The 25,902-nt window shown below is 60.8% G+C and overlaps 1 protein-coding gene across 1 annotated transcript; it reads right to left on the bottom strand.

Annotated features, from left to right (window-relative positions):
- Positions 1–511: 511 nt before the first annotated feature.
- On the bottom strand, positions 512–23,464 carry Pias4 (protein inhibitor of activated STAT 4). Its single transcript, XM_047532558.1, is given in 12 exon segments — positions 512–1,843; positions 1,950–1,995; positions 1,997–2,081; positions 4,064–4,224; positions 4,426–4,499; positions 6,595–6,700; positions 6,772–6,900; positions 6,985–7,075; positions 7,297–7,338; positions 8,373–8,457; positions 18,500–18,926; positions 23,328–23,464. Coding segments are annotated over 12 exon segments (1,554 nt in total). The 5' UTR covers positions 23,355–23,464; the 3' UTR covers positions 512–1,562.
- Positions 23,465–25,902: the final 2,438 nt, after the last annotated feature.

The following is a 25,902-nucleotide window of genomic DNA, read 5'->3' as shown; positions in this document are numbered from 1 at the left end:
TGGACTCTCCTGGGCCACGACTGTGGCCTGTGTGTGGCTCTCACTGGCACCAGGTCCTCAGGTCCATCCATGCTCCTGTGTGTAAACGCACCACGTGGGTTGCTCAGTCGTCCATCTGTGGAACTGGCCTCCACCTTCTACCAGTGGTGGACACGTGTGCAAGTCTGTGGGGATGTGCTCAGACCGCGGGCCGTCATCCTCTGGGCCACGGCCCCTCCCGCAGTGGCCGCCGTCCTCATCCTCACCAGCGCCGGCTGCTGCCCCGTGCCCCAGCTCTGCCCTGACCACCACCACAGAGCATCCGTCTGTCTGCATCCCTCGTCCAGTCCAAGTGCCCAGCCTCCGCACTCGGGGCAGGCACCAGAAGCCAGGCCCAGGTGGTCCTAAGTGACCTCCTCCTCGCAGGACACAGCGCCTCTGAAGTCAGCTGTTGCAGGGGAGGGAAGACCCTGGGGTGTCACTCGCTTCCCCACCCCAACACAGAAAAGGGCACAGAACGGCACAGGCCTTGGTGGCTTCACCTTGACCGTTTTATTTGCATTTTTAAAAAACAATTAAGTTAGAATACAAATATTAGAAAACAGCGGCCTGGCTGCGGGCGGGCAGGGTGGGGGGCCCGCCGGCAGGAGTTCGTACAGCAGGACGGACCTGCCCTCGCCCTGCGGCCCAGCCCGCGCCGGGTCCTGCCTCCTGACCAGGGAGCTCTGTTCGGAGCTGAGGGCGGCGGGGAGGGCACCACCGGCTGCCTCCGGGGCCCCTGCTGGAAGAGCCAGGCTCCAGGGTGGGGCCGGGCGAGCCTCCGACCTGTCGGGAAACCCAGGAGCGGGAAGGGAGAGGAACCAACCCAAATCAAGAGACCTGCCGCCCTCGGCCGCGACGCCCTCCCTGCCCGATGGCCCCGTGGGCAGGGCTGGCGGTGGACATCTGTGCTGTTCCGTAGGGAAGTTAACCTGAATTGGAGTTACCGAGGTAGCTGGCTAGAAAACGGACCCCCCCACGCCACACGGTGCCGCACCCGGGGCCCTGCCTCCCTGGGGAGGTCCTGGCCACGCGCCGGGTCTTCGGAATACCAAGTTATTGCACTTTCAAATCACAACCCATCTGTGGCGCCCGCCCCGCCCATGGCTTCTAAGCTCAGCGCTCGCTGAGGGCGCAGCGAGGTCTCCAGGCGAGGACGCGTCGCAGAGAGCAAAGCAAGGGGACAGACGCACGTCCGTGGTCGCGGTGGTCGCCGGGCCCAGCTGGCATGGTCGCGGGAGGTTCCTGGTCCCTCCCCCCGCAGCCCTGCTCTCCCGGCGGGCCTCGTGTGACGAGTTCGTCTTTTCGTCTGTTTCATTTTTCTTTTTTTCGTTTTTGTACTTTTTTTTTTTTTTTTTTTGTCATTTTACTTTTTTTTAATCCCCCGAGAGGAGAGTCCAGAGGTACAGGAGCCAGGAGCCAGGGAAGGGTGGAGAAAACAAACCAACATGGAAAGAAAAGAGAAACTGCTGCTCCCGCTGCGCCCGGCCGCCCGCCCTCCGCGTGGTCAGCACCAGGAAAGTTGCGTGTCGTGTGGTCGGTGGTCAGCAGGCCGGAACCAGGCCCTTCTGGAAGGGGCAGCGGCGCTTGGGCCGGGGTCCCTCCTCGTCCTCGTCCTCGTCCTCATCGTCGTCCTCCTCCTCTGAGGATGACGAGCTGTCCAGCGTGAGGTCCACCACGTCGGCTCCAGGCTTCCCATTCTCCACACTGCCAACCAAGGCCGCCCCGCTGCCTGCACCGCCCAGGGTGCCACCGCCGCCGCCGCCGCCGCCGCCGCCACCATTGACGCTAGGGGTGGGCAGGAGCCCAGTAGCGTCTGAGGTTCCTGTGGGCAACAGGGACACAGGCGGACAGGTGTTCAGGGGGCTGCTGACATGCACCGCGGGCACGGGGCGGCTCCCCCGACTGCTCCAGGGCGGCAGCGGACTCACCGAGCACCAGGATGGGGCCCTGGGGGCTGCAGCTCCGCTCCTTCTCAGGCACGGATGGGGCACCAAGAGCCGTCCACCAGGTACTCGATCTCGTCCGCGTCCTCACACTCGCTCAGGATCTTCGAGAGGAGCCTGGGCGAGGCGGGTGGGTGACACCAGGCTGCGTCACACCCGGGGCCCTCCTTCCCGCCACAGGGCTCGCCAGGGCACCGCCCTCTGCAGAGGTGGCCTTGAGACAGCACCAAGGGTCCCCGAGCACTGGGGACCTTCTGCACAGGCCTGAAGGCGTGGCCGCAGGCCTGCAGGCACCTGCCTGGCAGCCACAGGCAAGGCGGGCGGCCCTTCCCCAGTCACCCTGGAGGGTGGCAAGGGGCCTGCTGCCCCACTGGAGCTCCACCCTGGGGCTGGGCACCGCCAGGCAGATGCCCCCACTTCCCAGAAGAGGACGCAGGCTCGAGCTGACCAGAGCCTGTGCATGCCCGGGGACCTCCTGGTGGCACTGCTCAGGCCGTGAGGAGCCTGAGGCTCGAGGGAGGTGCAGTGGCTCCAGGCTCAGAGGCTGTGGGGACAGGGCGCCTCACTCCCACACTGTCCCCGAAGGGTATGGTACACGCTGTACACTGGGTCCCTCTACATGGGGACCTTCCCGCCCCAGTTCACAGAAGGGAAACAGAGGCCCTGGCAGGGACAAGAGCCTAAGCTCACAAGACTAGACAGCAGGATCCAGTTCCAGTTCTGCCCACCACGTCCCACAACCCATGCGGGGCACACTGGTTGCTGTGTCCCGGCCACGCAGGAGAGGCCTGGTCCCACCTGGGGCCACTTCCACCCTGCCCCTGCCCCCCGCGGGCCACGGTCACTCAAGTGTGGAAGGCTCTGCTTGTAGCGCGACTCCCGCCAGGGGAACCCCCACTCCGCCTCTGGGTCCCCAGCCCTCTTCCTGCTCTCCTGCAACAGTCCCCCGCCCCCCCCCAAGAGTGTTCCCTGAGCAGGCTCCACAGTCCCTTGGGGGACCCAGGATCCACCTGGTACAGGTCTGGAACAGATGGGGCAGAGCCCTCCAGGAACCTCCGGGCTGTGTGGCAACACCGGGGCCTGGTGGCCAGGACCAGGCCCTGCAGGGCACAGCACCTGACCTAGCGATGGAGCCACGGCTGCTAAGCTGAACCACCGGCTCCAGGCCTTGGGGAAAGGCAGATGGTGGACCGCGCAGCCACCAGGTTAGAACGGAGCAACCATTCAGATCCAGCCCACGTGCCTGGTCCCAGGGGCCTCCTCACTCCACTTGGAGGCCAGCAGCTAGGCCCTTCCAGGAAGGCTCAGAACCGGCCAGACCTGGCTTCAAGTCACCACAGCCCAGCCACCTGCAAGGTATGGGGTAGGGCCCGAGGCTGGTGGGCAGTCCCCTGAGCCTCAGTCTCCTCCTCAATTAAGTGGGGAGCAGCCTGGGGTGTGGCTCAATGGTGGACCCCTGCCCCAGACCCAAGGCCCTGGGCTCCCCTCCGCACCACAGAACAACAGGCGGAGACGAGTCTGAGGCAGGGCAGGCACTCCAGCAGGGGGTCCGACCCATGACCTCCACAGCCCACAGTGGCTCTGGGGACAGGAAGGGGCGGACAGCACCTGGCAGAAGCCACCTCAGGTGCCAGGGACAACTGAGCTTAGTTTCTGGAAACCTAAGACCTAAGCAAGCTTCCCATCTGGGCAGAGAAGCCCACCCTAGCCCTCAGGGGTGGCAGGGGGAGGGCCTGCTGGCCAGTCCCAGGCTAGCGTCACCAGGAAAGGGTGGGGCGTGACCAGCAGCTATTGGCCTGTCTTTCACCTTCCCTCTGGGGACGCTTCTGTTTCTGGGGCCCCACTGACTCCCCGGCAGCCTCGTGGCTGGCCTTGCAGGTGCCCATCTCAGGTGGAAAAGCCCAGCACGCACCTCCATGGGCCTGTCCAGTAAAGGCTCTGCTAGTCCCACAGGGAGCAATGGGCCTTTCGCACCTGCATGCTCAGGGCTGGGCTCTCCAGAGTCACCAGCAACTGGCTCCACTCCGCACACCAGGATCCAAGGAAACGAGGGGCTGGCCCAGCACAGCGCCCAGCTGCCTCTGGGTCCCGGGACTCACCCATCAATGATGAGCTGGTCGTAGGGGGCTGGCTTGTCACACACCGGGCACATCCAGGTGGGCTTCTTCTCATTCATCTGCAGGTAGAAGACTGCATCGAAGCACTGCAGGTGTGCGCAGGTCTCCGCCCGGCAGGGCACCGAGAGCCGCATCTTCACCAGCTGTGGGGAGGGCGGGTTGAGCAGCCCTGGCCGCACCGTTCCACTCACTCCCTGCCATGAGCACCCAGGGGACCTAGGCCGAACCCCCTGCCCTCCCGTGCTCCCACGCCAGCTGCATGTCACCACCCAGGTGGAGATGGAGGAAGCCCAGGGCCATGCAGCTCTGGGAGGGGAGCAACAAGGGGCAATCTGCTTGCTCACCGGGCAGATGAGGGATACCCGCACACCGGTGGTGGCAATCTCGCTGTCAGGATCCAGGCGCAGCTTCTCCTTGACTGTGAGGAGGGGACAGAGGACAGTGTTAGAGGGGAGGAGACAGGCAGCCTGGGTCACAGAGCCCACAGAATGCACTCATTTCTACGAGAGGCTTCCCTGGTGGGGACCCAGGCTGGGCTGCAGACTTGGGGCTGCAAAGAGCGTCTGAAAGAGGCCCCAGGGCCCAGGCTATGCCCAGCCAGCAGGCACTAGCACGGCCTCCTCACCTGCAGGGCTCCTGCTGACCTATTTTGGAGAGATCCTGGCAGCACCCAGCACCTACAGAGCATCCACTGTGATGGCTATTCTGCCACCAGCACACCTGCCAAGGCGTGATGGGGACCCACCCTGAGGCCAGGTGGCATCTGTGCACAGTATGCAGCAGCCTGGAAAGAGGGCTCACGGGAGCCACACAGGCTGTAGGAAGGCCATGGAGGACCCATAAGGTGGCTCCCAGACGCTCCTGCACCCACCCTGCTCAGGACAGGAGAAGTCAGGCATGACCACACTCCGTCCAGAAGGCTCGCAGGAGACTGTCATCAGGCCCTCCAGGAAGCCATCTCCTCTGCCTGGGACTCCCTTCCTTCCTTCGGTCCCACACCTGCTTCCTCCTGACCTCAGTCTGTGGGGACTCAAGCACTCTCCTTCCTCTGAGCAGCCTAAGCCCAGGATCTCTGCAAAGCCCTGGGCACTCAAGGGCTGGGTGGGTAGGCCATGGGGCCAATGGTGCCGGAAGGCTCCTCCCCCTGAGCCAGGCCCTGGCTGCTCGGCCCCCTGCACCCTCCCCTGCTTGAGCAGGCCCCCGGAAGGCACTCATACCTCAGTGTGAACTTCCCCCAGGGCCCCAGTGGCTAAGTGCTGGGGGTGGACCACCAGACACCAGGCAGACATGAGGGCAGAGGTATGCGTCTGGTTTTAGAGCAAAGCCTTCCTGCTCTCTTGTAGGAAGACAGTGTATGTAGCAAGAAGGGCTAAAGTGAGACAAAAGACAGAACTTCCTGGAGACAGAAACCCAATGGTGGAGATGCCACACCTGTGGCTGGCTGTGGGCAGACACCTGCCGCCATGGCCCTAAGTGGGGCCCAGGGCTCAAGAGCTTGTGGCCCCGGTGCTGAGGCTCCTTGCTGGGGGTGGAGGTGAGGAGCAGAGGTGGCACAGCAGGTGCACAGGTCTTGGAGTCACGGAGTCCTAACTATGACTCTGCCTTGGTCTCCCTCTGGTCGTGGGGACAGGGCTGGGTTACCCACAGGGCTTCCTGTGTGACATCAGGGGCTGTGGGCTATGACTCCTCCCTCAAGAGCTGGGGTGGGCAGAGGGCTTCACACAGGGAGCCTCCAAGGCCCCTCCCAGGCTGGGAGGCCATGGGGTGGCTGAGAGCTGGGGTACAGCCCGGGGCTATCTGGGCCGGTGCCAGAACCCCTCCCATCTGCAAGGGCCTGGGCTAGAGGGAGGGGCCGGCACGCCCAGCGGACAGTGGGCGGGTCCTCGCCCAGCTCCTGAGCCGGCTTTCCAGGTGGCACCAGAATCCACAGGCCCCATGGTTGGGCCCCGCCCTGAAACCCAACCCAACAGCCCCTCCAAGGACAGGACAGCGGAGCCCACCACAGCCCAGTCCCAGCAAGGCAGGCCCAGGGAGCCTGTCCGAGATGGCGTGGTCTGTCCTCATACAGACACGGCCACCGGAGAGGACAGCAGCTGTCCAGGCCACACAGCTTGAGCACCGCGCCTGGCAGCCCTGCAGCAGCCAGGAAGCGGCCCTCTGCTCCTGCCTGCGGGCGCGCGGCTTGTCTTTCAGGAGCTCTAGGTTTCGTTTCTTAAAAACAGCGAACGTCACGAGCACAGGAAAGACAGAAAGTGACCTGTCCTGTGCGCGTCACCCTCGGCCAACTGTGACTCCAGCCTGTCCCAACGCCAGGCCAGAGCCACCCAGGGAAGCCTGAGGGCTCGACCCCTGTGGACAGCAGCCATGTCCCACCCCCAGCATCCTGCACAGGCCTCCTGGCCTCCCTGGTACCACGACCCACATGGGTGGCTTTCCTTGTGTGGACCCCGGACAGGTCAAGCCCGCCCCTCAGGCCCAGGAGGGAGAGTCCCCAGCAGCCCACCGCAGCTCACCCAGGGCCTTGCAGAGCTCCGGGTGCTTGACCCCGATGGTTTTCAACCTCTGCAGCAGCTCCGCCGAGGTCAGCTGCCGCACCAGGTACAGGGCCACCGAGTAGCTCTGGGGAGAGGGCAGGTGTCAGGGCCAGGTGGGGCCTGGGGGCCAGGGCAGGTGCTGGGTGGCACACTCACCTTGCCGTAGTTGCCCCAGGTGACGGTGATGCGGTTGGTGGCTGAGGACAGGTACATGAGGTGGGTGAGGTTGATGGGCCGGCAGGGCCTCTTGGGCTCCACTCCAGGCTTATTGGAAGGATAGTAGCCCTGGAAGCAGACACGTTGCTCAGGGCACCGTGGGGCCAGTGGTGCCCCTGCCCTCCACCCCAGCAGCGCAGGCAGCAGGCTCACCGGGACAGAGCAGTAGCTGTGGTTGACCTTCACAGCGATGTTGGGCGGGTACTGGTCCTCCTGAGGGCAGCTGGTGTCCGAGTAACAGATTCTACAGCAATGACAGGGCGGGGCTGCTCTGGGCTCCATGACTGGGCTGGTGGGGTGGGAAGCGATGGCTGGCCCCACCAACGGTGGCGGGCGGCAGGGGTTGGACGCCAGGACATGCGGCAGGGTGCACGGGAGTCTGCGGGCTCTGGGGGTGGGGGTGCGGGAGGGCCGTGCCAGGGCAGGGGTGGCCGAGGGTCCCGGGCTGCAGGCACACCTGCCTACCTGAGGACCACCTGTACGGCTTTGACTCCAGGCTGCAGTTCTCTGTGGCACCAAGTCAATCAAGGAGAAAGGAGGGTCAGTGAAGCAGCAGCCCAGCGCCACACTGACCCGCCAACCGGGCACCAGCGCCTCTCCCGGGCGATCCAGGGGGCACCCTCGCCAGCGTCGCCAGCCACCAGGCCCATGCTGGGAAGACGCCGCCCCCTAGGCAAGGGGGCCGAGCTGAGAGCGGTGTGGCAGTGCTGCTCGCACCCCAGGAGGGCAGGCCAGGGCGCCTGGGGCAGTCAACCTCCGTGTCCTCCAGGCTGGACATAAACCCTGACCAATTTCAAGAGCCAGGATGAGGGTCGGGGCTCACAGTGGGCAGGGATGGTGGGTGAGGCCAGACAGAAACCACGGACTCAGCCGTGGACTGTGACCCAGCCCTGCCCAGGCCCGCAGGTGAGCCAGGTAGTGAGCTCTCCTGTCTTTCCTGCGGCACTGAGGATGGAACCTGGGGCCTCACACGTGACACGCACGCGCTCTGCCTCCGAGCTGCACCCCAGCTGACCTTCCGTCCCGAGGGTGCTGGTCTCTGGAAGACGGAGGGGGGTGCTGCTGTGAACCCAGGGGGGTGCAGGGCACGGGCACCCAGTCATGCCTGGCACACGCGGCCTCCCAGTGTGCTTCTGTCTTAGCTGGAGGCGGGAGGGGCTCGGAGGGCTCTCGGGGGTCCCTGGTCGCCACCCGCTACAGCTCAGGTGCCTCACCTGGGCTGACCCTGCCTCTAGGGGACAACAGGTGATGTTGAAGGACATGTGGTGTCACAACTGGGGAGCTCCAGCTGAGTGCTGGAGGCCAGGGACACTGCTCAGCACCTTACAGCCCAAAGCCACCTGGCCCCCTCTGTAGCGTCTAAGGGACCCCATGATAGGGAACGAGGAGTCAACCTCAGGTTGAAGGGTACGTCCCAAAGCTGAGCCCGGGACACGAGGGATGGGGTCCGGCACGCCTGGGGCCGTGGGCTCTCCTGAGCAGGGCCAGGGCCACCGCCAGACGCTGAGGACAGTCCCTGGAGGCTGGGAGGGGCCAGGCACCTGGAGTTCCGGATCAGCTCCACCTGCCTCGGCGTCAAGGCGAAGATGCACGGGCTCTCCTGAAGCTTCTCGCTATTCTGTGGGACTGAAGACGAGTGTGGGTCAGGGCCACATCTGCCCCCAGCTCTGGCCCCACATGCGGCCACGTCTCCGAGGTCCTCTTCAGACCAGGAGACAGGAAGCGGGAGGCCAGCGCCAGCAGGGCCTGTGGATGTGGCAGGGCTGCCCAGGGCCTCTGGTGTAGGAAACCATCTCACTCGGGCGTCCATGCAGGAGGGGAGAACGGCACAGCTGGGCCAGCCCGGCTCTGCACGTCCTCGGACTCTGGTCCTACCTGAGACCACAGGCCTATGGGGACCAGGAAGGCAGCCTCCAAGAGCAGCCGCCAAGGCTGCTCACGGCGGGCCCACCCGTGGGGCCCCACTCGAGATCACCAAACACCTCCTAAGGGTGGAGCCAGGGGCTGCCCACCTCCCTTCCTGCTCCATCACAACCAGAGCCGCAGGGCAGAGAGGGAACCTTTGAGGAACGTGCACAAACCCCGCAGAGCAGCCCTGTGGGCGCAGCCACACTGCAGTGCCGCCCTACAAGCGGGCATCCTCTGTCCTGTGGTGCTGTGGACAGCCTGGAGGGGCCCACCACGAGCCCCAGCCCCAGCCCTCTTTATTTTCTATTTTGAGACACAGTCTCACTAAGTGTCCCAGGCTGGCCTTGAACCTGGGATCCTCCTGCCCCAGCCTCCCTAGTAGCTGGGATCGCAGCCGCATGCCACAGGGCCTGGCCAGGAAAAAGATTTAAGATGAATGTTTTAGGCTTCCTCTATGAGCAGTTGGTAAAGAAGAGTAAGTTAAAGCTGAAGTCAATGGAAGGAAGAAAATCAAGAAAAAAAATGAAAAGCAGACAGGAGCTGAACAAAGCCAAGGCTCTGTCTTCAGCCAGATTGAGCGGTGAGAGCAACAGCGTCAGCCAGGACTGTCAACGAGCCACACAGCAGCCCAGACCCTCAGCCTTCCAGCTCAATGGGGGGTAGGCGGTACCAGGATTGAGCTCAGGGGCGCTTGACCGCTGAGCCGCACCCCAGCCCTAGTTCGTATTTTATTTAGAGGCAGGGTCTCACTGAGTTACTTAGTGCCTCGCTGTTGCTGAGGCTGGCTTTGACCTCGTGATCCTCCTGCCTCAGCCTCCCCAGTCGCTGAGATGACAGGCATGTGCCACCGCGCCTGGCTTAGATGCTCTTTCAGGAAGCAGAATGGGGAGGACTTGCCAGCACCCATACGAGGCCTGCACAACCCCGACACCTCCACTTAAAATTTCTTTTTAGCCAGGTGTGGTGGCCACGCCTGTCATCCCAGCTATGCCACAGGCTGAGGGAGAAGGATGGCAAGTTCCAAGCCAGCCTGGGCAGCTTCGTGAGGCCCTGTTTCCCTGAGCTGCAACGCCAGCCTGCCACTGCAGAATGTCTAGAACAGCCCCGAGAAGCTGCTGGACTGCAGTCCGGGTGGGACTGAGAGCTGCAGCAGGGCAGGAGCACGGACTCCCAGCGGAGGACGGCACCAGAGGGCATGGCCAGGATGACGGAGGCCCGTGGCCACACATCACCCGCAGGTCATCCGGAGCGCTCTACCAGCAGGAACCATGCTGCTGACCCATGTGGCCTGAAGACGCCTGGTTCCCAGACAAGGGATGCGACGCAGCTGTTAAGAGAGGTGACAAGGCTGGGGTGCAGCCCGGTACAGGACGACCCCTGCCCGGCTGTCCTCAACGTCCCAGCAGGAGACATCTCCAGCCACTGCTGCAGGACAGAAGCACCTGTGCAGACAGACCCAGGGCCCCAGCAGACACCCGAACCGCAGGCGCTCCAGCCCCTGGCGCCGGGTGCTGTGGCACCTGTGAGGAACCCGAGCTGCTCCTGCAGACTGTCTTTGTTTATTCTGTTTTCTGGTGCCAGGTTTTGAACCTGAGACACTTAGGCTGAGCCACTTGCCCAGCCCTTTTAATTTTTAGTTTAAGACAGGATCTTCCTAAGTTGCTGAGACTGGTCTTGAACTTTCGATCTTCCTGCCTCGGCCTCCCAGGTGGCTGAAATTGCAGGTGTGGGCACGGTGCCCAGCTCCCACCGCTCTGTTACCTCAGGGGGCACGCATGACACCAACATGCTGTCAATGCTGTGTACGCAGCTGTGCACTGTGCTGCTGTGGGAACAAGGACAAGAGAGATCCTCTACGTTTAGTGCCGACGCCATTTTTCAGTGAAGCTCTTGAAGCGTGGTTGGCTACAGCGGGGGATGCACACCCCTGGACCTGGAGGAAGACCTCGTGAAGTCTCCCCACGAGGAGCGGAGGCACGCGGGCCCGAGCACGGGCAGCCTGCGTGGCTGGGGAGGTGCTGGAGGCCTCTGCCGCTGCAAGCCCTCAGAACAGGACGCCGACGTCCCAGGCACCGCGCTGTCTGGCTGAACAACCCTCTGAGGCTGCCACAGGAGGTGGGCACCCCAGTGGGCAGGCCGGGCCCTCTGACGATCAGCTTCTGTGGGACTGGCTCTTGTCTGCTAACCCTGCCTAGAACTTTGTGAACCCAGACCATGAGGCTAGGTGACATGGAGCAAGGACACACACTCCACTTAAGAGCAGCTCGGTGCTGGGCTGGCTCTCAGGGGCTTGCCCGGTGTGCGTGACGCACTGGGTTTGATTCTCAGCACCGCATGTTAAATAAAAAAAAGGTCCACTGACAACTAAAGAAATATCAAAAAAAAAAAAAAAAGAGCAGCTTAGGCTGCAGACGAGGCCTGTGCTCCAGGTCCCTTTCTTGGGTGCCACCACTGGGTCACTGGGGCTGCAGTTAGGGACAGTCATGCCGCTGCAGCCAAACCTGATTGCTTGCTGAGGGCCTGGCTGGTCCCTGAGTGAGTGCCACCTAACTGGGGAGGGGGTGCAGACAGGCCCAGATCTGCCCAGGGGCCTGGGGGGGGGCAATTATTCTGGAAGCAGGAGGGGAGACCTCACAGGTGACACCTGAGCTGGGCCCAGAAGACCAGGCAGGAGATCAAAATGCCACCCCCAACCACTCCACCCTACAGCTGTCTCCTGGGAAGCAGGAGTAGAGGACGGTCCCCAGCAGGGGGCTTAGAAGTAGTGAGAAAGGCCTGTGAACCCAGCCACCAAAGACCAAGAATCCTAGTCCATTCCCTGCAGAGGGTCCCCTTTAGGTGAGACCTGGCCGGCACCAGGCCTGGCTCTGGGGCCTGGGGGTCGGCCCTGCATGCCATCATCTGCTGTCCAGCAGGTCCAGGTCCTGACACTGCCTCCAGAAGCCAGCAGAGGTGAGCTGACACCTCGGCTGCGGCACAGCCCCATCCAGAGGGCTGGGATCTTCTCCAAAACCATGTGGGGCTGGGGATACAGCTCAGTCGGTAGAGTGCTTGCCTTGTAAGCACAAGGCCCTGGGTTCGATCCCCATCACCAAAAAAAAAAAAAAAAAAATTAAAAACCATGTGCCCTCTGCCACCCTGGTCAGAAGCAAGGGCACCCTGCCTGGTGTCCAGGGCCCAACTCAGGCACACCCTGGGCTCCCCTTCCCCTTTGTCCTGCCACACCCACTCCCTAGGCCAGTCCCGGAGGCTGTTTCCAAACACCACCTGGGCTCCCATCAGGCCCCTGAACTCCCACAAAGAGCCACAGATGGGGAACCTCCCAGCCACTCAACCCCTGCCCCTCATTCCCATGGCCACTCCCCATCTGATTCTTCAGGGCCAAACCACTCCAGGAGGCTCCTGTCCACATGGACCACAGGCCCAGCCACCCAGTCTCCTCCTCAGGACTCCATCAGCTGAAGATATGCCGCCTCAGGGCCTTTGCACTCACTGGGCCCTCTTCTGGAACATTCCTCCCCCAACCACCTTCATGGCCCTTGTGTCTGTACTTGCACAATGCCACGGAATAAAAGGCTTCTCTGAGGACCTCGTACAAAAACTGCAGCCCCCACAACCTTGACCTGGGAACCAGTCAAGCTCCCCACAGCCTTCTTGCCTTCTCAGAGGCCACGTCAGCATGAGGTCCACAAAAGGGGCTGGTGTATGTGTGGGCACACAAAGGCTTGCACACGTGCACCAAGTCAAGGCGCGGACCTCGAGCACCCAGAAAGCACTTGTGTTGCTACCCTGGCTCCTGCACCGGGGACGGCGAGGCCCATTGGGCAGGGCACGGACCGGCAAGAGGCTCATCCCAAGGTTCACATGCACGCTGCCCCTCAGGCTTCTGCACACACTGGGCCTCGTGGCCCAGAACTAGAGGGCAGGAACAGGGATCCCGGACCAGCTGGGCCCAGGCAACCCACAACCCTCAGGGGCCTCTGTGCAGGAGGGCCTGGAGCCTGCCCTGATGAATATTTAATGCCCGGCAGGGCTCAAGGAGAGGCGGCAGGAGCAGCCCCATGCTGGGGCCCCCTTGGGTAGCTGGATTACAGCTGGTAAATCCCTTGCTGTCGCTTGGACTTTCTACGGTGAACACATGCAGCATGGCACAAGTTTAAGGGGAAAGGCAACCTAAGATTAAAAGAGAACCCAGGCTGGGCTGGGCTCCGCGGTGCAGCGCTCGCCTGGCATGCGTGGGGCCCTGGGGTCCAGCCTCAGCACCACAGAAAAATAAGATAAGGGTATTGTGTCCACCCACAACTAAAATATTAAAACAAAAAAATCCGTTCAGACAGGACCCTCTCCCTCCCAGCCTGAGGTCCCACCTCCAGGCTGATGACCCCACCCCGCCCGCTGCGCACAGACTCCTTGGCTCCTACCAGAGCTCCTCTGTGGACCTACACACTGCCCACCCACTCCACCCTGCCCAGCAGGGTGCGCCCTTCACCAGAGACCCCAGGGTGCCAAGCAGGTCCTGGATGGCACCCCAGGCAGAACCAGGACATGGTGGGGTCAGAGTCTGGCAGACGGGTAGGACCACTGGTTCCACCCCTGGCAATGTGACTGAGCTGGATAGCGCCAGGACATGGGCTGCATCCAGCCCCACTAGGGCCGGTGGGTTCAGAACCTGAAGGGGCGAGGACCTTGCCAATCTTGAACCTTGATGTTCAAACCCAGTCCTGGTTGCTGGGCTGATGGGTGAAGAGCGGCCAGCTGGAGAGTGTGGCCTAGGCTGCTGCTCAGCTCCACATCTTTGCCTGTGCTGTGCCCACCTGTGCCCCAGCCTGCTCCAACCCACCCACACCAGCAAGCCAGGCCCAGGCCCCGTGCTGACACGATGAACGAATGGCGGGGACGAGAAGGCAAGGAAGGCTGGGAGGGCGCTCTGCTGCAGCAGCGGCTCGTGAGGGTGGGCTGTCCAGGCCCCTCCCAGAGGCAGTGCGGGGCACGGCGAGGGGCCTGTGTGGCTGCGGCAGAGGGAGGGAAGGGAGCTGTCATAGGGCAGAAGATGGGCAGGTTCTTGGCAGAGAAGCATGTGGGTCTTCTCTTTCACAAGGTTCCTCAGCTGCCAAGGGGAACCACCACCTGTGGGAAGTGACCACGGAGGCCAGGCGAAGCAGGCGAAGGCGGCGGCAGCAGTGCAGGGGCAGGAGGTGGAGGTGGAATTGGGCAGGCCCAGGGGCCAGCCCCTCTTCCCCAACCACGTGTGTCCCCACGAAGGCCAGGGCCTACTACACGGCTGGTGGAAGCCATCCTTCTGCTAGCCAGCCCCAGTTCCCAGAGCTAGGGACGGTGCCACAGGATTCCACACGACCACCCAAGCTCCAGGGCACAGGATGGATCTAGACGCCCCCAAGGGACCACTGGCCAGGCTGTGCTGACTGTGACAGCAGGTGGGCCTCTGCCTCTCTGCACCCCGCATGTCTGCACTGACCATAGGGGAGAATCTCAACATCAAGAAATGATGTCAAGAGGCTGGGCTGGGCTCAGTGCTGGAGCGCTCGCCTAGCACATGTGAGGCCCTGGGTTCCATCCTCAGCACCGCATAAAGAAATAAACACGCAAACAAACAGATTGTGCCCATCTACAACTTAAATAAAAAAAAAAAATGTCAAGCCAGGTGTGGTGGCACACACCTGTAAACCCAGCAACTTGGGAGGCTGAGGAGGCAGGCGGATCACAAGTTCAAGATCAGCCTTGAAAACTTAGTGAGAGCCTGTCACGAAATAAAAAATAAAAAGGGCTGGGGCTGGAGCTCCGTGGTTAAGCACCCTGGGTTAAGTCTCCAGTACCATTAAAAAAGTCAAAAACTGAGGCCGGCTGGGCCTGGGGGCACACTCAAATGCCAGCAACTCAGGCGGCTGAGGAGGAGGCTGCAGGCTGGAGGACAGCCTCGGCAGGTGAGCGAGGCTCCCAGCAACTCAGCAAGGCCCTACTCTGTTTCAAAATTCAAAATGATAAAATACAAAGACTGGGGATGTAGCTCAGTGAAAAAGCACTGTCTTCAAACTCCAAAACAATAACAAAAGATAAAATTAAAAATAAACAAATAAACAAATTAAGAACCCAAACAAATAACAAAAGCAGAAGAGTTCCCTAGACCCCAGGCAAGCTGCAGCCCTCTGCCGGCCAGCCCCTGGGGTTTCAGGCTGTTGTCCCTCCTCCTGAGGCACCCCACGCTTAGGCCACAATGGCCTCCATTCAGTCCCATGAATGAGCCCTCTGGACGCCAGGCCTCTGCTCCCAGTGGTCCCTCTGCCTGGAATACACTCCCTGCCCCTCTAGGCTGGCCAACTCCTCAGCCTGGCGTGTGGGCTGGAGTAGGGCCTCTTCCGGGAAGCCTTCCTGTCGACTCCTCCACAAACACACAAAAGGGCTGCAGACAGCCCCCAGCCTACACCCCCGCGAGGGCAAGTAACCCTGCTAGGCAACACCAGGCCAGGGGAATGCCAATGCCTTGCCTGGCACTAGGCCCCTGCTGACCGAAGGGCTTAGGAGCCTAGGAAAGGGACACACCTGTGTCCGCACATAGTAGGACAGCACCAGACCAGAGCTTCCAGCCGTCACTGATGCTGCTACTCCTGGGAGGTCTGGGGTGGCCGTGGCCCAGAGGCCACTCACACTGCCTGCGTGGGTCTGCTGGTGCTGCTGCAGGTCACTCTGCTAGCAGGGCACTCCCTTCCCCCTGCATGGCTCGCGAGGGCGCCTCTTTCACATGCTCTGACACGAGGCTCTGGACCCCTGGTCCTCCCCAGCCCTTCTTGGCTGAGGTCAAGATGGCCTTCTGCCCTAGGCTCACCGGCCACAGGCTCCCCTTGCTGAGGGGGCTGGGTTCCAAAGCTGACCTCTCCCAGGAGGCAGTGCAAAGCCCAGGCTGCTGGGAACCAGGTCAGGACAGGGAGGATGGAGCTGGGCTGCTGTGACCTGGGCAGGCCTCCTGACCCCCACGGTGGACCATCTGCTCCAAGCCCTCGCAGCTCCCAGTCTGCACTGGCGTCCTCCCTCCCCTGGAGTGATTTATGGCTCCTGTCCTGTCCTGGCCGCCTGCTGCAGTCCCCGTCCCAGAGCCAGCCGCAGCTCTTCTGGGGAATCCACTCGAGTGCGTGGGCCTTGTTTGGGCTAGTGGGTCATGGTCAGGGAAGGAGGAAAGGGAAGCTGGCAGAGCTGGGCCTCCCGAAGCAGGCAAATCATGGACAGGCTGGGTGTTGGGACAGAGCTGGGTCCTGGAACTTTGGGGACCGCTGCCTTGGATCCAGACTCTGTACCCACAGAACCTTTCCTTAAGGACATGCACAGGGCAGGGGAGTCTAGGGGAGGCAGCGCACCCTGGTGGGAGAAGCCCTCCCAGACTCAGGGCAGATGGGGGAGTGTGGGGAGGAAGGCAGGGCGGGGTCGGCCTCTTTGTTCTGACAAGAGCAGAATGCTCCTGGAGTAGACGGGGAGTGGGCTCTCCCGGAGGTCAGGTGACCAGATTCTGGGGGACAGGGGCACAGCAATGCATTGTGGGGCGGCAGGAAGCAAGCCCACATTCAGGCAGGAGGTGAGGCTGGCCACCTCGGGTTCAAGTCACCTCCAACCTGTCACCCCCCAGCATCCAAGGTGGGGGACCCAGTCTCCCTGTTTCTCAAGTCATTCTCAAGACCTTTGGAGTTCAAAATGCCACTTCGACCTTCAGAACCATCCAGCTCTTCTGGAAGCCAGGAGAACCCCAGGGGAGAATAGCTGCCAGCATCCAGAGTGGACTCCACCAGGGGCCGGTCAGCAAACTTAGAGGAGCCTGGTCCCCAATGCACCCCTGACTCTGGACAGGTGCTGCTGGGCCAACGTGCTTCCTGAGAGGCTCTGCTGGAGGGTGGGTCTTCTAGGTGGGCTGCTGAAGTCAAAGCGGCCCTTCTTCCCTTCACTTCCTGCAGCACCAACAGGAGCCAGAGTCCTTCCCACCCAGTCTCACAAGGCCAGGATATCCAAGGGTGGTCAGTGGGAGCCGAGAGGCAGCCTGTACTGCCTCCTGGCTCTGAACTCCAGGGCAGAAGAGGGGTCTGGCTAGAGCTGAAGAGTGCTCAACAGAGGGGCCCCTGGTCCTCGCTGGAGGCCTGGCAGGACGCTGGGTCAGCAGGGTGGACATGGAGAGGTCCTGAGCTGCCAGGCCCAGAAAGCCAGGGAGTGTGACCTCTGTGGGCCCAGCTGCAGCAGGCAGATATAGACTCTGTGAGGACAGAAAGGGTTGACCGGAAAGTGCAGAGGCAGCAGCAGGACCCTTAGAGTAGGCCACAGGATGGAGGTCCTGCACCCCTAAATGAGGTCCTAGGAAGAATGCCTGTCTCTGCTGCATGCCCAGTGCCTGGCACTGCACTGGGCACCCACCTAGCAGGCTCTCATTTACTTATGTGAGTAAACAAATTGGAAAGGGAGATGGAGGCAGTGGGGAGAGACAAAGGGTGGGGTCTCTTAGCATGCTCGGGAACCCAGTAAAATCTGAGAGCCCAGACGTAGGCACGGTAGAGGCCCCGCACATTCCGCTTCCCATCTAGAGGCCTTAGAGGCTGGACACCTGCCTACCCAGGAACCTGGGGCCAGCCAGGTATCCTTGGCCCTGAACCTCAGGACAGCGACTGGCTGAGCCCAGGGTCAATACCCATTGCAGCTTGTGTGAATGAGGCTTCAGGGAGAGCCCAGAGCTTGCTTACACCATCGTGAACAGAGAGGTTCTGGGCCTGTCTACAGCTGGGTACAGCAAGATCCTGGCACACAGCGGCAGATGTCAATGGTGGGGACAATGAAATAAACAAGAGGACCTTGGAACCCTGCTGGTCCCCTCTACCCGACTGTCCAGCCTCAGGCGAGCATGTGGAAGCCTAGCCTTGCCTTGGCCTGAACCTGCTGTCAAAGGACAGTCCTGAGGCTGGTGCCAGAGATAAGAATCTTTGGGAAAAGGAGAGAAAGTCAGACACGGTTTTTCAGTCCCTTTCCCCAAGGACTGAGCAAATGGAAGCCAACCATACCCTGGCATAGCACCATCCCACGCTGTACCAGAAGCATCGATGTGAGCAACAAAACAGCCAGAGTGAAGGAAAGGCCTGTCCAGTTATAAAAAGACTGTGGCAGCCAGGTGTGCAGATGCACACTTGCAGGCCCAGCTATTTGGGAGGCTGAGGTGGGATGATCACTTGAGCTCACAAGTTCAAGGCCAGCCTGCAAAAACACAGCGACCCAGTACCTGTCTTTCATGCACAGGCACACAGATGCACAAGCATGGTTTCTAGCTTGGCCTTGCCTTTACATGTGAGCACCCTGGCTCTCTCTCCATTTCCCCTTCTCTCCCTGAGAACACATGCTCTAGAACAGCAAGACACCGTGTTCGGAGGACGCTCAGGCAGCCCATGCACAGGGCCACAGGGCATCACAGCAAGGAACCCAGGCCTGCCGGCAACCACCCAAGGAAGTGGCTCCCCCAACCCCAGTCAAGTCATCGGGTAAGGTAGTCCTGGCCCGGGCAGCACCTGACAGCAGGCTCAGGCTGCACCTCCAGCCCCACAGAGTCTGACAGCAGACTGATACCTGTCATTTAAGCTGCTAGGTTTGGGGGCAATCTGTTACATGGCAACAATCAGAGGCAGTCCCCTTGCTGCCTGGGAAGGAAAGCCCAGGTCCCTCCCCGCTTGCCATGTGCAAGGCGGGCTGCACGGCTGCTGGTGCTGAGTGGGGAGGTGCCACTCACCTAACTCAGTCGGCTTCAGCAGCTCGTCCAGCATGTTGAAGAAGGGCAGCTTCACCAGGCGGACTTCCGGCTTGAGGGTCTTGGCGGGCAAACGTCCAAGTCCGTTTAAGTACTTCCCATAGAGAACGGGGTAGTCAATGTTGGGGCCCGACAAGGGAGTCCTGGGCACTGTGCCGGCCCGGTCATAGGCCGAGTGCATGGTCAGGGGGTCCAGGGGCCGGTGGGGCTGCGGGCCTGGCTCCGCACTCTTCTTGGCGTAGCGCGTCTCGTAGAGTTCTTTGATCTTCTTGAAAAGCTCAGGGCTGCAGTCGAACTGCACCAGCTGCAGGGCCCTAGTGACGAGCTCATGCTTCAGCCCGCTCTTGCTCCGGCCCACGAATCCCAGCAGCATCTGGAGGTCGGAGACTCGGAAACTCATCACCATGTTCTGAGGAAGAGCAACCACACACATGCTCTCAGAGACCGCAGCCCGTGACATCAGGGGTGCTGAAGGAGGAGGACTGGAAACCAGGAATGCTGCAAAGCAACACTCACCCACCGGGACCTGGCCGCTTCTGCTGGCTGCCAGCTCCCCCTGCCCCTGGGCCTGAGCCGGCCCCGCCCCACCGCCCCTTGCAAACTCCTAGGTCCCACCACTGCAGCAGAGCGCCAGGCTCCCCACCCCCAGCTAGTTCAGGTTCCCTCTCCAAGCCTGAAAGCACCCCAGACAGGAACTGGCAATCTCATCCTGCCGTGAACAACCCTTGCAGTTCCTGGCCAGCAAAGGCTGACAACCCCTCCAACTCTCGGTCTTCACAGGCGCGGATAACAATCCGAGCCTCGTGGGGATGCTGGGGGGTGCCAGGTGAGGCCAGTCACATGAAGCCCCCGCTGCAGCAGCTCCACTCAGCCTCAGCCACTAACAGGTTGCCCTGCTGTGGAAGAGCACAGCCGCGATTACTTACTGCTGTCACCTGCCGGGGCCACACACCCCTCATGCCCAACTCTGACCCTTAGAACAGCCCTGCCAGGTAGGCAGGAGGTGACCAACAGAGGTGGCACGGGGACCAAGGCCTGACTGAGGCTAGGGACAGTTCCTCTCTAATGCCTCCTCCCCACTGGGCACAGACACAGCTGGGTACTGCTGAGGCTTCCTGTAGCACCCAGGTGGGGACTCCCCCGAGTGTTGCGGACGCTGGGCCAAGTTGTTTCATGGGGTGGCATTCTGGGCCCTACAGGGTACTAAGCAGCATTCCGGCTTCGCCTGCTCCAGGTCAGGAGCTCCCAGTCATGACAGCCACACATGTCCATAGTCACAAGTCCTGGCTGCACGCTGCTGAGGGGCCCAGCAGCCACACAGGCTCACGGCTGGCGCACAGTAAGGAATGGGGCTCGGCAGGTTCTGGCACTGACTTCCTGGCCAGGTCTCTCTGGCTAAATCAAACAGTCAGAGCTCAGAGGGTCCCAGTGTGTGACTTGGGATTCTCCAGCTCTTGGGGTACTCTCTCTCAGGAGCCTGCCAGCAAGGGCAGTGAGGGCCTCCTGACAGGAACGCAAGCCAAGTGTTCTTGAGTGATGGGCCAGGGGTCACCCCTGCTGAGCTCTGAAACCAGCCTGGGATGGATAAAATGTGGTGGAAGAAAGAGACTTCCAGGGGAATGGAAAACAGTGCAAGCTGGTGCACAAGGCCACATGTACCCATGGGAACCAAGGAGCCACTGACACCTGCCTGGGACAGTCGGAGTCAGAGCTTCTGGAGCCCCACCAGGTTTTTACACAGTGGCCTGGGTGCCACAAACCTCTGTTCCCAGTCTCTGCCCACTTAAGAGTGAGGCAGGAGATTGATGCAGACCTGGAAGCAGGAGCTTGGGTTCCTAGGTGGCCCAGGGTCACTGTCAGGCTCCTGGTTGGTGGCATGAGATGGGAGGGCTCTGGGCTGCCTTCAGTTGTACCACAGCAGGGTCCTGCAAAAGGCAGAGGCTGTCGAGGCCCAGAGCCACACAATCAAATGCCTGGCTGCCCAGTCCTCCTGGAAAGCCCCAGTAGCCTTTGCCTGCGGCTGCCTTTCTCCTGTACTGTGTGACACTGTGGCTCTAGAGTATCTACTATGTGCCAGGCAACCAGTAGGTCCTTTCCATATTCAGGCCTCCCTGGAACCCACTCCATCACACAGGTGAGGAAACCCAGGACAAAGAGGGAATCTGGCCCAAAGCTGCCAGAGTGTGCCTGGATCTACAGCCATCAGGCTCCAAAGGTGTCTCCTTCCACCACACCCAGCTACCCAGTGGACCCTAACTCACCAGCACACTTGTTCCCCAGGGTCCTGCTGGCCCCCAGAGGCTTTGCTTCCCTTGGACTGACTTCCTACCTTGTGCAGAAAGAAAAGGGCTTGCAGATAAAATGTTTCTTCTAGAAGAGACCCAAGTCCTTAAGAGGGAGGGACAGTGCTGTCAGGTGAGCCCCGACCATGATGATCCACCAAAGGCCCACAGCCCTGCTGACATCATCCACTGGAGCCCCCATCTGCCAAGGTCCAGCCCCTCCAATCAGGCTGGACATCCCAAGCACAGTGAGCATCCAGCACACCCCTCTCCTGCCATATGCTTGCGACTCAGATTTCTCCACAGCTGCTGCAACCAAGGAGCCTGCCCTTGACACTGAGAAGGGGAATCATGGGGGGCCCAGGGAAGCCAAACATTCAGGAAGAAGCCTGGAATGCTCCAAGATCACTTCCTGCCCAGCTTCATCCGGATCCGCCTGCCTGTCAGAACTGCGTTTACAAACAGTGCCAGGCCTGGATGGCAAGTCAAGCTTCAACTCTGGACCTGTTTAGGAACCACATGGATACATCAGCCCAGAAAGAGCAGTTATGCCTGGCCTCTGCAGTGTGGACTCCTCTGAGCCCTGAGGCGGAGAGTAAGACCCCCTCCAGGGAAATGCACATGTGTGCCAAGGCTGCAAACTGCACCCCAAACCCTCTTTCAGGTCTCAAGTGAAGACTTAGACTTATTTACCAGTAAGTCCCTGCATCCTCCCCTTGGAACAGCCCTTACATACACCAAACAACAAAATCTCCAGTCACTCACACGATGAGCTAGAGAAAGTTCTGAGAAAAGGGTGCTTTCAATGACATTTAAGGTACTTCAAGGCAGCAGCAAGAGACCCCAGGAGACAGAGGCACCCAGGGCCTGGGAAGTTATACAGCAGTCCCAAGCTCCCCTGAGCAGAGGCTCACGGCCTAGAGAACTTAAAAGAGGGTCAACCTGGCTTAGCTGGGATGGGGGAACAGCCACCAGAGGGTCAAGCCGAGTTCATCAGATTGGATTTCAAGGCACTGGATGCTATGAGAGAATGCAGCCCCAGCCCAGTCAAAGTGGGGTGGGGTCCAAAATTCAGATGTCCACGTCTTCAGAGGAGGTATCTACTTCTCAAAACCCCAGAGAGGAAGAGAAGTGTGTCTGGGAGAGTGCTCTGAGGGAGGTGGGTGGAACCTATAACCACAGAGCCTTTTGGCTCCCATCAGGCAGAGAAGGTCGGAAGTAAGGAGAGGAAGGAGTGTGGAGGAAGATGCACTGATGGCTCGAGACTTGGAGACAGGAAGAGCAGAGGGGGCTGGTATCCCACAGCTCCCCAGGAGCAGGAGTCTTGAGCACACTTCTGAAGAAAGAAGGATCAGCAGCAAGGATGCTGGTCCCACATCTGGGTCCCAGGGATGGAGACGCTCTAAACTCAGTCAGTCCCAAGAGAGTTAAACGAGGTCCCAAGCCAAGAGAAGGGAAAGTATCTATAGAACATTGAATCTGGGCCCAGAGAATGGGGCATCAGCGATGGCAGCCTAAAGAGACCTATCCTGGAACCACTCAGGGACCCTCCAAAGATCAATATAAGACAACAAGCAAATAACAGAGTCAAAGCAAGGATGTGAAGGTTCTCGGGCTGTGCAAGGTAAGAGGAAGTCTGACCCACCAAGCGGACTTTGTGGGGAGTGGAGTTTGAAGATACCATACAGAACAGGACCTGGTCCTGGAGTGCGGAGATGAGCGCTCCCCAAAGCAGAGGTGCGCTCCCAAGAGTTAAGTCGGAAGGCAGGATCCAAGGCTGAGGAGAGCTTAGGAAGACCTCTGAACAAGAACGGGGTCGGGGCTCCACCCTACGGGGAGGGCCAAGGGTGGGCCCAGTGTCCCCTCGGTGTCAGGAGGGGGCGGGGCTCTGGGACTGACAGGGAGGCTGAGGCGAGGTTCCAAACCGAACTCGAGGCGCAGACCCCACGAGGACGTGCACTGTGCGGGCTGGTCTGGGCCCCTGGCTCAGCCACCCGGGTGCTGACAGGGGTGACGGAACACCACCTCGGGAGTCCGGGGACCCTTCCGGGCAGGGAGTCACAGACCCCAGGCCTGCACAGCGGGGACATGAAACCCATTTACCAGCTCTCGGTGCGAGCGGGGCGAGGAGACAGACACTACCCACAGCCGAAGAGCCCGGAGTCCTGCTCGGGGAGCGGGGTACCCACCCGCCCCGCTGTCCCGGGGGACCGAGCCTGCAGCGGGGAGGCGCGGCCTTCCTGGGGCGCAGAGACGCCGGGACCCGAGCCGCTGGGGTCGGCCGGGACGACCCCGCCTCAAGCCGCGGACCGACCCGGCGGGAACGCCGCGGCCAGGACAGGGGGCCCCGCCCCCGGCCTCCCCGCCCCCCGCCCGCACCCTGCACCCTGGGCCCGCGGGGCCCGGAAGGGCAGCCTTGGGCGGGCCGCGCCGCGCGGCCCCGGGCGGAAGGCGCGGATCTCGGCCCGCCACCCGGCCCCTGACCCGCCGCCCGCCCGGCCCGGCCGGCGCCGCCGCCACTCACTCACTTTGGCCTCCACCAGCTCCGCCGCCATCTTGGCCACCAGCGTCCCCCGCGCCGGGAGCCCCCAGCCGTCGCGTCACGTGACCGCCCGCCAGTCGCGGGCGGGGCCGCCTCCCGGGCCAATTAGCACCGGCGCGCGCTCCTCCCCACGGCGCGCGCCGCAGTGTACTACGCACGCGCGCGCGGCCGCCGCCCGAGCCTCGAGCCAATCAGATCCGACCGACGTCGAACCCCCTCCCACCTTCCTCGTTTTGCTCGCGGCGACCACGCCCACCCCTGGCGGTATCTGGTTTCTTAAAGGGGCACGAACCCCACGCAGGTGGGGGCGGGGTCGTGTCCAGAGCGAGAGGGCGGTGGTAGCCACTACAATACCGCCAGGTATTAGGATTCCCTGCGCGTGGCGACTGCCAGGTGCACGCCGGGTCTGCGGGCGGCGCCGTTGGAGGAAGGGACGGTTATTCAGCCGCAGGGTCGCCGGTGCGTGCAGTGGGGAGCCGCGCAGCGCGGTGCAAGCCCCGCGGGTCCCACGCGCCACACATCCGGGTCCTGAAGTGCACGCGGGGCGCGGCTCCGCACCCTCCGGCTGGCCCCCAGCGGGGCGGGCGGGACCCCAGCCCGAGCCCGAGCCCAGCCCGAGCCCAGCAGCCGCTCCACCTCCAGTCCTGCCGTGCACCTGGAATCTCGCCGACTCGGACCCCCCACTCTCCTCGGCGCCCCCGTGCCCGCGAGAAGCGCAGCACAAACTTTGTTTTGTCAAAAGCAGGAAGTTGACGCTTGCTTGTCACCCCAGGTTCTTGCCGGGGAGGCTGGAGAACCCTAAATTCCGAGCAACCTGAGCAATTTAACGAGCCCCCGTCTCAAAATGAAAGGGGCTGGGATGAAGTTCAGTGGTAAAGTGGGTTCAATCCCCGATACCACCCCCCGAAATAGGGACGAGAACTAGCAGCTTGCTCTGTCTAGCCAGGTGATGCGCAGGAAGACCCCCGCCGGGTGCCCGGCTGTTGCCGACACGTGTTCTTGATTTTGTTATATATGATTGTGATGAACGTTAAGCTTCACAGAAGTTGCAGAACTGCGACTGAGTCTTCTGCCAGTGACAAGAGCCTTCACAACAAGTGTGCTGCCGGAAGTCGGTGTCAGTGTGATGTGGTCGACCCAGTTTTCATGTGTAATCTCAAGGGGGAAAGTTCTTTCTATTTTTTGGTTCTGGGGATTGAACCCAGGGGCACATTATACCACTGAACTACATTCCCAGCCCTATTTTTAGTTTTTGAGATAGGGCCTCCTCTAAGTCGCCCAGGCTGGCCTCGCACTTGCCAGTGGCTGGGATGGCAGGCCTGTGCAGCACAACTGGCTCAAGGGGGAACGTTCTAGGGAATTTTATCACACGTGGTATCTTATTTATTTATTTGCTTATTTCGTGGTGCTGGGGATGGGGCCCAATCCCCAGGGCTTCCTGCATGCTACGCGAGTCTTTACCCGTGAGCTTCACCTCTAGATGACTTATCCTACCTAATACAATGTTTTGTTTGTTTTTGGTTCCAGGGCTTGAACCCAAGGGTGCTTAACCCCTGAGCTATATCCTCAGCCCCTTTTTATTTTTGTTTTTTAGAGACAGGGTCTTCCTAAGTTGCTTAGGCCCTGCTACATTGCTAAGGCTGGTTTTGAACTTGAGACATCCTCTGGAGCTGCCAGGATTAGAGGCTTGTGCCACCCCACCCCACCCCAATGCTATGTAATGCTGTGTAAGTAGCTATTCTGCTGTATTGTGTAGGGAATAATGACAAGGAAAAAAGTCTGTATATGTTTAGTACAGATTCAGTTTATTTATTTACTTACTTGTGGTGCTGGAAATTAAACCCAAAGTCTCAAACAGGATTTGGTCTACCAGTGAACTACAATCCCAGTCCCAGATGAAAAAAAAAAATTTTTTTTTGATTCGTGGTTGTTGGAACCCACAGATACAGAGTCAGTCTGTTTTTTTTTTTTTTTTTTTTCCTTACAGGTAAAATCATGGTAATGATGTGCTTACTGTGCATGACGTTTTAGACTCAATGAAATTATGATTTTAAGTGAAAAAATAGTGTTCAGAGTATAACCAAATGACTGCAACCGCTCAGGGATGAAAATCCACAAGTTTGAAATGATGATTTATGGAAGCAGGAGGAGGGCTGGGGAATAGTGCAGTGGTAGAGAGCTCCCCTCACATGCGTGAGGCACTGGGTTCGAGTCTCAGCACTGCATGTAAGAAAATAAGGATCCATTGACAACTAAAGAAATGTTTAAAAAAAAAAAAAAAAGGCAGGAGGAGAAAAGGATACAAATCAAGGACTCCAGGCGGCTGCTGGGTAGCCAGGGTAGCCACTCTGACCTCCTGGTCAGACCTCCGGAAGCAGGCAGCCTTGCCCTCCACCTTGTTTCGGTAGACTCCAGCAGCCAGAAGGATAAAGGAGTTCTCACGCACAGGAATCCCAGCTCCTCAGTGAGGAAACTAGCCACCTGGGGCTGGGGTGCAGCTCCGTGGTAGAGTGAGAGGTTAATACAGGAGACCCTGGTTCCATCTCCGGCACCACGATCGC

This window comes from Sciurus carolinensis, chromosome 17 (assembly GCF_902686445.1).
Source record: "Sciurus carolinensis chromosome 17, mSciCar1.2, whole genome shotgun sequence".
Lineage (NCBI taxonomy): Eukaryota > Metazoa > Chordata > Mammalia > Rodentia > Sciuridae > Sciurus > Sciurus carolinensis.
The sequence above is the reverse complement of the archived record's forward strand: the minus strand, read 5'-3'. Positions and strand labels throughout refer to the sequence as shown.